The following is a 12564-nucleotide window of genomic DNA, read 5'->3' on the forward strand; positions in this document are numbered from 1 at the left end:
TCTTTTATATGATGAAATAAGAATTTCAGAAATCATCATATTTGATGTGGGAACCTGGATGGAGGCCTGAGGCTGGATCACTTTAAGGGAACTGTGTTGTTTGGACTTCTGAGTAACCAGTAAGGTAATAAAGAAGCTGTTTTATGCTGTCTTGGTAAATATAAGTATTGGAATATCCACCAGCTTTTTGGGGTTTGGCTGCCCCATTCTTTGCAGTTCACCCTAATTGAGTGACCACAGCTGGCTCCTGACTAGGACCCTGGTCACAGTATCCATTTAGGAACAAAGAGTGTAGGCCGTGCTTACGGGAAGCAGTGATTCTGAAAAAGATGTAGAGGTTGTGGTGGAAAATCAGATGAACATGAGCTCCCAGTGTGACACTGTGGCAAAAAGTTGCAATCCTTGGATTGCATAAACAGGTGAATCTTGAGTAGGAGTATAGAGGCTATTTTACCTCTGTTTTTGGCACTGGTGCAACCGATGCTGGAATACTGTGTCTAGTTCTGGTGTTCATAGTTCAAGAAGGATGTTGATAAATTGGAGAGGGTTCAGAGAAGCGCCATAGGAATAATTAAAGGATTAAAAAACATGTCTTATGCACTGAAAGAGCTCAATATATTTATATTAACAAAGAGAAGAATAAGGGGTTATTTAATCACAGTCTATAAGTAAATAGATGGGGGAAGAAATATTTAATAATGTGGTCTTGATATGTTCCTTACCTAGCAGAGAAAAGTATAATATGATCCAACAGTTCAAGGAAGGTAATAAGTTGAAGCTAGACAAATTCAGACTGGAAATAAGGTATATATTTTTAACCTTGAGAGTAATCAATCACTGGAACAATTTACCAAAGCTCCTGGTGGATTCTCCATCACAGATAAAGCTAAGATTTTGTCTCACATATTTTTAGTAAAAGTCACAGACAGGTCATGGGCAATAGAGAAAAATTTATGGAAGCCCAAGACCTGTCCCTGACTTTTACTAAAAATATGCATGACAAAATGGGCAGTTGCGCGGTCCCCACACCAGCCCCGGGGAGTTCTGGCTCAGAGCTGAGGGATTCCCCTACTCCTGGTGGCTTGGATTTTGGGGTCCCCTGCTGCCCCCCAGCTTGGAGCAGCCAGGAACTGCAGCGGGCCCTTGCCACCCACACTGGCTGGGAACTTCATGGCACCCCAGCCACCCGCAGTGGCTCAGAGCTCTGGGGCACCCCCACTGCCCACAGTGGCTCAGAGCTCTGGGACACTCCCACTACTCATGGCAGCCAGGAGCTCCAGGGTACCTCCACTGCCCATGGTGGCTTGGAGCTCGGGGACAGTGGGGGTACGCCACAGTTCTCAGCCACCACAGGTGGCGGGGGAACCCTGCAGCTCCTGGCCACCACAGGCTGAAGTCACAGAGGTCTCTGGAAGTCACGGAATCTGTGACTTCTGCAACCTCCTTGAGAAAATCGTAGCCTTAATCACAGACAATTTTAAAATCCAGATAGGACAATTTTCTAAAATGTGTGTTCTGGGAATTATTTAGGGATAGTTCTCTGGTCTGTGTTATACATGAGGCCATACCAGATTATCATAATGGTCCCTTCTGGCCTTGGAATCTATAAAATATACCTCTCATATACAATATTGCCAACCCCAAACATTTAAAAGTAATGAGTATTTAGGCTTCTAATTTAGAAGATTCTAATTTAGAAGCTTAAATACCTTTGAGGATCTGGACCTCATTGCTTCAGATCAGTCCCCAACAAAGAATTAAAGTAGTGAAAATATTTTACTTCTGACACCATGTGAAAAGCTGCTGTAATGAGCGGACAAAAGAAGCCATTTGCAATGCATAGCAAGAAGTCTTATTGGTCCTACAAGCCCCAGGAACAAATGCTGCATATTCTTGAGCACCATCTACTGGCACCTTAACTATTCACATATACACAGCCCTGGAGCACTCTCGTAATCCAGGTCATATAAGATGATCTCTTAAGAAACTTATACCTCCCATAAACCTACTGCAATACATGGGCCCCACAGGTCAACTCATGATATTTCACTCAAAACAATCCATGATATTTCAGATACAGTCCCAAAACATCTAAAGCAAAGTAATATTTTATTACAGAAACATGATTATTGGACAGACCCTAAGTCACACATATCTTAGTCTTGTAATAAATGCATTAGGAAACTTCTAATTGGCTAGAAAAGCTTTCTATGACATGAAGAAACTGCTAGGTAGATATAACACACCAATAAAATGACTGCTGTAACGTTCAATGGTATAATCCAACCCATTCTGTTATTTGGGAATGAAATCTGGGGCCCAACTTTAATAGCTGACTACAGTGACTGAAATAAAACTTCAGTAGAAACCTCACATGTGCAGCTCCACAAACAAATTCTGCATGTGCACGGGAACTCCAGCAACAGCAGCCGCAGAGTCGAACTGATGTGACCTCCCTACTGACCAACATTCAGAGATGGTTATTGACCTCAGCCAAAGCAGCAAAACTTCCCTCAGCCACAAAATGCTAGAGGATCCAAAATCAAATCCAAATTAAAACAAAATCCACTTGTGTGTGTCATCACCCACCTTGCTCAGTAACCCCAGCTTCCTGAGCAGTGGGGCAAACAGGTCTTGTCAAAACTGAAAAGTACTCAAGATACAATGTAGGCCAAAAGAAATTGTCTTGAGTAAATTGTACTCCATTCTGCTTATTTTACTTTTATACTCCATTTTGCTAGTTTTGAATTAGTAGAAGAAATTGTAGCCTTGAATTAGTAAGAAGAAATTGTTCTGAGTTTATTCTTTGCTGATTGTATTAATGATTGTTCTTAGAAGGATAGAAATTTTATGCCTGTAATTATTGCCTTATTTACTTGTTTGATGTGTGAGTGAAGAATGTATGGTTTACTAATTAACTGAGACGAGACAGCTGGGCTAGATGGTCAAGAGGGGAGTGGAGGAGTCGAGAGGAACCAACTTTATTATCAGAATCCAATCAATCTGGATGGCAGATTGACGACCCTAAAGTAAAGGCATACACCCCAAGAACAAGATAAGGAGTTGAGCCAGAGGGATGAGATAAGAAACAGCTGTGGATCCTCCTGGTAACAACTCAAAATAATGCTAATTAAGAGCAACTTTGAATTGACAGCTCCGGTGTGACACAGCAAGGTCCATATATGGGAACTCATTACTATAAAAGAAGGGTGTATTGCCATGGGACTTTGGGTTTGTTCTTCATCAACATCGGAGCTTCGAACGTGTTTGACAGAGAGCTAGCTTCCCCCTTCCTTGTGTGCAGTTTCAGCTGACTGCTAGAACTGACACAGCAACACTAAGGATTGGTAACTATTAGATCCAGCCACAGAACGTGTGTGTGTGTGTGTGTGTGTGTGTGTGTGTGTGTGTGTGTGTGTGTGTGTGTGTGTGTGTGTGTGTGTGAGAGAGAGAGAGAGAGTATGGAAGCATATCCTGATTTTAATGCTTATATTGTACTCTCAATAAATGTGGCATATTGCCTTATCCCCTTTCGGTGTGCTTCTTATAAGCATAACAACTAAACCAGCACCTAAAATACCAACATATGGGTCACTAGGAAAAGCAAATAGGAACAAGCTAGACTGCTACAGGTCCCTGTAGAGAAATATCATATGATCCGGCTACCTTACCCCTGTGAAATGTGGCAAACAAATACAGACTCTCACCAAACACAGAATAAGTGACCGTAAGGCAGCTATGGAAATGGGGAGGTGTAAAGCAGAGTCTAAACCCAGAAAGGAAGTGACAGAGCACCTAATGGGAGAGGAGACAGAGAGGCTCCTGTCACTCCAATGCCCCAAATAAGAGGAATTGCAAGAAAGATATTTCCACAAATTGTCAAGAACCAGAACAGACTTCTTGTCAAAAAGTGATAAGGAAAAACTGGGCCTGACTCAGGGAGAAAAGGAGAGAAATGGCAAAAATAGCAGCACATAATGTAGCAACCTGTCACTAGATCAGGAATGAACAGAAATAACAAACGCACACAGAAGCAAGCCTCAGACACAGCATGTAGCCCCATTCTGAGTGCATCTTACCTGCCTCAGGCAGATATCTGTGGAGACTGTCTCTTTTTTTTTACACTTTGACCACACTTGTATAGCATGTTCTGCCAATCAAGTCTCATTGAATTGAACTTAATAACTGATCTGTGTGTATGAGGAAGCTCACCATACACATGCATGACAGTGGGAGAGGGGGAGCATGGGGAGCTCACCATGCACATGCACGATGGGGGGGTGTTGCACAAGAGGGGGTTGTAGGGAGCTCACTGTGGGTGTGGGAGGGTGTTTGTGGGGACCCCACCATGCATGTGCATGACTGGGGGGGCATGTTTGTGAGGAGCTCATTGTGCACATCCATGACTGTGTGTATGTGGCTGTTCGTGGGGAGCTCACTATGCACGTACATGACTGTGGGGGGTGGGGAAAGCTCTTTGTGCATGTGTCTGTGAGGCACTCGCTGAGTGTGTCTACTCTGGAACTAGAAGGTGTAATTCCTAGTTCGAGGGACATACCCATGTTAGCTCTGATCAAGCTAGCATGCTAACAATAGGGTGAAGCCGTGGCAGTGCAAGTGTAGCTGTCTGTGATGCTAGGCACCTACTCAGGTAGTGAGCCCCTGCCACTATTCATGGCATCTACATTTCTACTGTTGGCATGAACTCAATCAGAGCTAGTGTGGGTCTGTCTACCTGTGCTGGGAATTACACCTACTAGCTCCAGTGTAGAAATGCCCACTGTGTATGTGTGCAGGGTGTGCATGTTCGGGGTCAGCTGAGCTGCCACACCTGCCCTGACCCACTTGTGAGCTGTTTTTTTACCTTACCTGCCACTGCTGCTTGCATCTGAGATCTCTTCCTGGGCACTGCTGAATGAGCCCTTCGAATCTGGTGTAGTGCCTGGGGGCACCTGAGTGGTCTCCATCTCCGGAGAGCCCTCCAAGGAGAGAGCTGAGTTGATCAGCTGCTGGATGCTCTTCTGCATGTGCTGCTCTGCGGCCCTTCCAGTCTTGTTACTGGGTCTTATGACTGACGGGGAAGTTTCAGGGGTGGCTGTGACTGACTGGACTTGCAGGGGGCCTGCCACCTCTGGGCCCACTCCAGGCTCGAGACTTCTCTGGGCTGGCATGCCGGGGATATGGCTCCTGATCACTGGTTCCTGGCCTGAGACAGCATAGGCATATTTCAGAATGGTGTTCACATTGGAGTGGAGACGGATGTCCGGATGCAGCTGGGAAGCCTGACTCATGGGTCTGGGGACTGCCTGACTCTGTGCTGGGGGAAGAGCAGACAGAGAGCAAGTGAAGAAGGGATTGAACCTCACCCTCATTTCTTGGAAGTGTATCCCTATGAATAAACACACACACTGCATGTACACATGCTCACACACCCTGTCCAGCTGGGCCTCTTTCAGATTCATGTTCCCTTAGCTTTGCACAGACTCTCACATCCCCACTGGCTGCTGAACTGCACACACTTCTTTGTGATAGGTGCATGTCCACCCATGTGTCCATACACTGTGCACACACACAACCCTTGTCCCACAATGCCAGGGATGTGCACTCCTACACCCACCTTGTAACATGCTGGCCTGCTCCATTATGCACACCTGCATGGCCCACTGCATTCACACATGTTCCCTTCCCTCCCATTGGGCCCAAACCCTGCAGAGAGCTTCTCAAAGAATCAGGACGCAGGGGAGGGCCTTGGGGAAGAGAGGGGATGAGATGGGCACGTGGAGAAAGAACCAGAAGTGGATATAGAATTCACCCAGCATCATGGTACCTGCTTCACTAGTGGACCCAGCACGGGAAGACCAGTTGCTTTTTGCCCAGAAGCCCATGGTATCAAACACCTCTCCTTGGGCACGAGGTTCTTTGTGGGGAGCCATTTCAGGACACAGGATCCGCTGAACAGGGGGCAAGGAAGGTGAATCTAGAGACTCAACTGCAACCATCCCCCCTGAAGCCCACACCTCCACTGCATTACACCCAAATAAGACCCCTTCCCCCTACTGCAGTAATCCCTATTTGAGATAATCCCAACAAATGCTCTCACCTCTGCTGCAATAATCCCTCTACATGCCTCCTCTCCACTGTGATAATCCACTCAATACAACTACCCCTGGAAACTCCTCCCCTCAACTGTAACATCCCTCTCTGAAACTCCTCCCCTCTAGTGCAAAAATGCCCCCGAAACACCTTCCCTTCCACTGCATTAATCACCACCAGACCTCGGCCACTCCACTGTAATTATTTTCCCTTCACGCTTATAATCTGCCCAAACCCCTCCCATACATTGCAATACCCTCCCAATCAGTTTCCTCCACTGTTATAACCCTCTGCAAAACCCTCCCCTGCACTGTGGTTCTCTCACTGAAATCCCACCCTTGCAATAATCCCTCTCCTCCCCTAAGAAAATCCCCCAAAACACCCTCCTCTCCACTGCAATAATCTCCCCCAAAATGTCAACCCTCCAGTTTATAATCCACCCAAATCCCTACCATCCACTATGAAAAATCCCCCCAAAAACCCCTCCCCTACATCACAATAATTCCTTTGAAACCTCTCCTTTCCAATTCAATAATCCTTCCCAAACCCGTCCCTTGCCATAACCTCTCAAACCGCTCCCCTCCACTGCAATAATCCCCCAAGAAATGCCTCCCTTCCACTGTGACAATCCCCCGAATCCTCTTCCCTCCACTGATACTCTCCCTCAAGCCCCAACCCTCAACTATTCACACCCTACACACTATAGTAATAACCTTTGTACAGACTATGCCTTGTAAGGAAGCATTTGAAAAAACTCATTTGTTGGTCAGTATTGTCCTGGTAAAATATGTGTGGCAATACTTTGTGTGAAGTCATAAGATTTCCCTGTATGATATTATTAACCCATGTTCCAAATCCCACAGCCCTGTCCAGGCAGAAGTCAGGTCTGCCCAAGCAAAAGAAGGAATGTGTGCTTGCCTTAATGTGCATTTAAGCAGTAAACAGAGTTACTGTGCAGAGAGGGGAAACAAAAGAAGTTTAAACAGGGGGGAAAAACCAGCAGGAAATATCCTCCCACACAGAATTTTTGGCTACTGGATCTCTGCTGGAAATGTTTTTCAAGAGGGGGACCAAAACGATAAAAAGGAGGGACAAACATCCCAATACACCCCCCCCAACTCTCTCCCTGCCTATTGCATTCACTGCACCTGAAGAGACAAAGGAAGCAGCCATTGGACTCAGGGGTGGGGGTGTAAGTCCTGACCTAAAGAGATTGTCAGTAAGACTGCTGAAAGCAAGTTGTGAGAAAACTTTGCTTTGAATCTAACATAGTTTGTTAAGCTAGACATAGAAAGCATTTTATCTTCATTTTTCTTGAACTTGTAACCAGTTCTGACTTTTATTCCTCCTTCCTTGTACTCACTTAAAATCTCTCTCTTTGTAGTTAATAAACTTGTTTTAGTGTTTTATCTAATCGAGTGTGTTCAAGATGAAGTGTCTGGGTAACTCCACTTGGCGGTAACAAGTTATGTGCATATTATTCCCTTAAAGAAATAGCAGACTTAATATATTTGTACTGTCCAGGAGAGGACTGGGCAGTACAGGACATACATCTCTGGTGGGAAATCTAAGACTAGGGCTGTGTTTGGGTCACCCTGCAGTATAACCAAGGCTGGTAAAAGCCAAGGTCTGGCAGGCTGGCTGCAGCACACACACACAGACATGGTTGGGAGTGACTTACATGCTCGAGACTGTTTGTGAGCAGTCCAGGTTGGAGGCTGCAGCAGCAAGGCATTGTAAAGGGCACCCCAGGTTATGGGACAGGGATGACAAAGCCGCCCAGTAGTGTGAATTGTACCCCTGGTATGTCACACCTTCCCTTCTGATGCAATAACCACCACCACACCATTTCTTCTCCACTGCAATAATCCCTTTGAAACCCCATCCCTCCACTGAGATAATCCATCCCTGAACCATTGTAATACCCACCTCCACTGCAACAATCCCCCTGAAACCCCACACCTCCGCTGTGATAATCCCCTTGAAACCCCGCTCCTCCACTGCAATAATCCACTTTAAGAACCTCTTGTGACACTCTGTGCCTCAAAGCAACATCCTGGCATCCCTATAGTTACCATGGTGATTTGATTATTATATGTTTTGTACAGAGTATGCCTTGTGAGGTATCATTTTGAAAGTCTTTATCTGTTGAACATTAATATCCTGTTGGATTGTATGTACTAGCATTGTATGTGGAATTATAAAGTTTTGCTATGTGTGTGTTATTGAAATATGTTATGAAGTTGGAAACACCCACAATCAGCCTTTCAGGTATAACAATAGGGCAGCCAGAAATTGATGATGGACCATTAAGGGGAATACACACTCACAAGGACTGTCCCAGGTACCGTATACAATGGAGACTTCTCAAAGATAGCATGTAGGCATTAGAGACTGTTTGATTCACATCATAGCAAAGGATCTTTCCACCAAGCTGGAAGAAGTTGTAAAAGGGGAAGTGACTTGGCCTCTCTCCCTCCACTACTCAACAACTGGAAACAGGTCTGTAGAACAAAGACTGAACTGGGGAGGTGGTCCCAGGCTGGAAAAGAGAATCCCAGCCTGTGCCTTAAAGAATAATATCATTAGGGTGAGACATTGCTTGATTCAACTCCTGTACAGTTTATAGAACTCAGATTACAGTTTTGCTTTTATTTCTTAGCTTTGATCTCTATACATGCCACTTATAATCACTTAAAATCTATCTTTCTAAAGATAAAGTTAATACATCTGTTTTATATTTTACCTAAAACAGTGTGTTGTTTGAAGTGGTTGGGGAATCTGCTCAAGAACAAGAGCTGGTGCATGTCCACTTTCCTTTGCAGAAGGGGCAGACTGGTTAATCAATTCAGGCTCTTGACCAGGGCAAGATGGTACAGCTCTGGGGTCCTAAACTTGGGAGCTGCCAGAACTGGATGGAGCCTCTCTATTGTTAGTTCATGAGTTGGATTGGAGAAATATTCATGTAACTCAGCTGGGTGTCCCTGCCTGTGGATGGCTGTGTTCCTAAAGTGCAGTACCTGGAGAGGATTGCAGCTTGTCACAGCATCACAGTGTGAGAGGGAGCCCAGGTTGGTGAGACAAAGGGCTCAGCGATACGCCCATTCCAGGTTGCACCCGGGGAACCTGTCACACTTTCCTTTCACTATGACAATCCCATTGAAACCCCTGCCCTCTCCTAAAATAATTCCCCTGAAGCCCCTCCCCTCCATTGTGATAATCTCCCCTGAAACCACAACCTTCCCCTCCTCTACAATAATCTGTCCCAAACTTCTCCCCACATTGCAATAATCCCCTTGAAAACCCTTCTTTCCAGTAAGATAATTCTTCCAAAACCCATTCACTGTCATAACCCCTGGAATCCCATCCCCTCCACTGCATTAATCCTCCCCAAACTCCTCCCCTCCTCTGTAATAATCCTTTCAAACCCCAAACCTTCACTTCTATAATCTCCACAACCCCTTCCCCTCCCCCTAAAGTGCACTATGAAAATCCCCCCAAACCCCTCACCTCCACTGTGATAATCACTTTGAAAACCCTCCTTTCCAATGCAATAATAATGCCCATGAAACTCCTCCCCTCAAGAGCACTATTCCCCTTTGAACATCCTCCCATCCACTGCAAAATCCCTCTGAAACCCCTCCCCTCTCCCCAGAATCCCATCCCCTCCACTGCTGTAATGCCCTGAAAAACCTTCTCTCTTCTGTGAAAATCCCCGCTAAGGTCCCTCCACTGCATTCATCACTCCCATACTCTCTCCCCTCCATTAGGATAATCCCCACAACACTCCTCCTCTCCACTGTGATTATCCCCTTTAAGCCCCTCCCCTCCAATGTCATAATTCACCCCCAAACCCTTCCATTCCATTGCAATAATCCCCTGGCAAACGCCCTCCACTCTTTTGTGATAATGTCCTTGAAATCCCTCCCCTCCACTGCAATAATTTGCCCCCAAATCCCCACCTCCAATTACCTTCCCAGAAGCCCCTCTCTTCCAGTGATAATGTTCAGAGAAGCCATCACTTTTCACTGTGATAATCCCCTTGAAATCCCGCTCCACTACAAAATCCTCCCAAGACCCTCCCCTACACAACAATAATCCTTCAGACTCCTCCCTTTCACTGTAATAATCTCTCCTTCTCATCCACAGTGATAACCCCCTCAAATTTATCCACTCCACTGCAACAATCCCCCCGAAACCCCTTCTCTTTACTGCAATAATTCCATAGAATCCTCTCCCGACCATTGCGATAATCCCCTCAAAACCCCTCCCCCTTCCCATGTGATAATACCCTCGAAGACCCTCCCCTCCTCTATAATAAACCCACTGAGACCCCCTTCCCCCACTGAAATGATTCCCTCTGAACACCCTTTCCTTCACTGCCTTAATTCCCCACAAATCATTCCCCTCCTCTGCTATAATCCTTCCCAAACCCCTCCCCTCTACTGCAATAATCCCTTGAAACTCCTTCCCTCCGCTGAGATAATCCCCCTGAATCCACTCCCTCCCACTGCAACAGCAACTCCCTAAAACCCTCTTCTCCAATGTGATAATCCCCCCAAAACCCCATATCCTTCTGTGATAAATGAAGGGCAGGCAAGGGGTGAGGGGGGGAAGAGTAGCTCCCTTTTATGGACACCCAGCCAGCCAATAGCTATAAAATCCCTCTCAGTTGCTGTTCTCTAATTGCTCTACCTGTAAAGGGTTAAAAAGTCTCACTGCTATCCATAGGTAAAAAGAAGTGAGTGGGCACCTGGCCAAATGAGACAATGGGAAGGCTAGAACTTTTTAAAATGGAAACAAGACTCCCCTTTTGTCTGTCTGTTGTTGTTCTGGGGGAGAGGCAGACAGGGAGCAGTTATGCTATGAGAAGTTTAGGCCAGGTATGAAAAATTATCAGTATCATACCTAGAAACTACTCATCTAAAACTCCAGATATGTAAGTAGATCAGAAAATGTTTAGGAAGACGTGATTAGGTTTATTCCTTTTATTTCTTTATGGTTTGTGGATTCTGTTGGTCCTGCTTTGAGTAGGGGGGGTGGACTACATGACTTCCTGATGTCTCTTCCAACCCTAATCTTCTATAATTCTATGATTCCTCTGTGCTAATTCCTCTGTTTTGCTTGTAACTTTTAAAATGGACATCAAGAGAGTTATTCTTGATGCTTAATCCTTGTAATTGTTTTTTTTTAATCTAGAAAAAGCCTAAATCCCAGATGTATTTTCTTCTCTTTTTTTTAAATTAATAAAATTTACCTTTTTTAAGAACAGAACTGGATTTTGTATCCTAAGAGGTTTGTGCACATGTTGTTTAATTAGCTGGTGGCAACAGCTAATTTCCTTTGTTTTTCTTCTTAACTCTTCCCCAGAGGGGGGCGTGAAAGGGCTTGAGGGTACCCCACAAAAAGGAATTCCCAAGTGCGCCTTCCTGGGTTCTGAAAGGGGTTTTGCACGTGGGTGGTGGCAGTATCTACCAATCCAAGGTCAGAGAGCCTTGTAACCTTGGGAGTTTAATACAATCCTGGAGTGGCCAGTATTAATTTTTAGAGTCCTTGCAGGCCACCACCTTCTGCACTCCAAGTGTCAGAGTGGGGAATCAGCCTTGACATGGTGGCAGTGGTGGGATCATTTTGAACCAGAAGCACAGATCTCAGGATTTTTAAAGGATACATTTTCCTTTTGGCAGCCAGCAAAGCCAGGGAGGTTTTTTTTCTTACTTTTCTTTTCTTTGCTGCCTGAGGGGGAACAGGCCGCCAAAGATTCCACCTACCAAGCCAGGGAGTCCAACAAGCAGGGTTTTTTTTCTAGCTTTGTGGCAACAAAATAGCTAGGTTAAAGTAGGGCAGCCCTGTGTATGAGGTTGCAGTCGGGCACCGAAACCCTAGAACAACCAGTCTTCCCAGAGCAGCACACCATGGAGAAGACAGACCCAGATCAAGCCCAGACATTCAGTTCCATGACAGAAATGCAGGGAGGGGGTGGGGGACCAGGGATTTCCCAGGAGGGAAGGGTCAGCCCTTCCCAATCCAAGATCCCAGTGCCAGGATGGAAGGATGCCCCGACCCAGACCGAATCCTAACTGCGGAAGACAGGAATTTCTTCCTATAGATGTCAAGTATCAGAGGGGTAGCCATGTTAGTCTGGATCTGTAAAAGCAGCAAAGAGTCCTGTGGCACCTTATAGACTAACAGACGTATTGGAGCATAAGCTTTCATGGGTGAATATCCACTTTGTCGGATGCATGTAATGGAAATTTCCAGAGGCAGGTATAAATATGCAAGCAAGAATCAGGCTAGGGATAACAAAGTTAGTTCAGTCAGGGAGGATGAGGCCCTCTTCTAGCAGTTGAGGTGTGAACACCAAGGGAGGAGAAACTGCTTTTATAGTTGGCTAGCCATTCACAGTCTTTGTTTAATCCTGAGCTGATAGTGTCAAATTTGCAAATGAACTGAAGCTCAGCAGTTTCTCTT

General features: G+C 45.5%; 1 protein-coding gene across 1 annotated transcript in view; it reads right to left on the reverse strand.

Annotated features, from left to right (window-relative positions):
* LOC119853686 (acrosin binding protein) overlaps positions 1-12564 on the reverse strand; it is a 73749-nt gene that overhangs the window by 23724 nt on the left and 37461 nt on the right. The window contains exons 6-7 of the mRNA XM_038397104.2: positions 5828-5951; positions 4870-5317 (exon numbers count right to left, since the gene is read on the reverse strand). Of these exons, the coding sequence (XP_038253032.1) occupies positions 4870-5317; positions 5828-5951 (572 nt within the window). The remainder of the gene's footprint in view (positions 1-4869; positions 5318-5827; positions 5952-12564) is intronic.

Source organism: Dermochelys coriacea, chromosome 1, assembly GCF_009764565.3.
Source record: "Dermochelys coriacea isolate rDerCor1 chromosome 1, rDerCor1.pri.v4, whole genome shotgun sequence".
In the NCBI taxonomy this organism is placed as follows: domain Eukaryota; kingdom Metazoa; phylum Chordata; order Testudines; family Dermochelyidae; genus Dermochelys; species Dermochelys coriacea.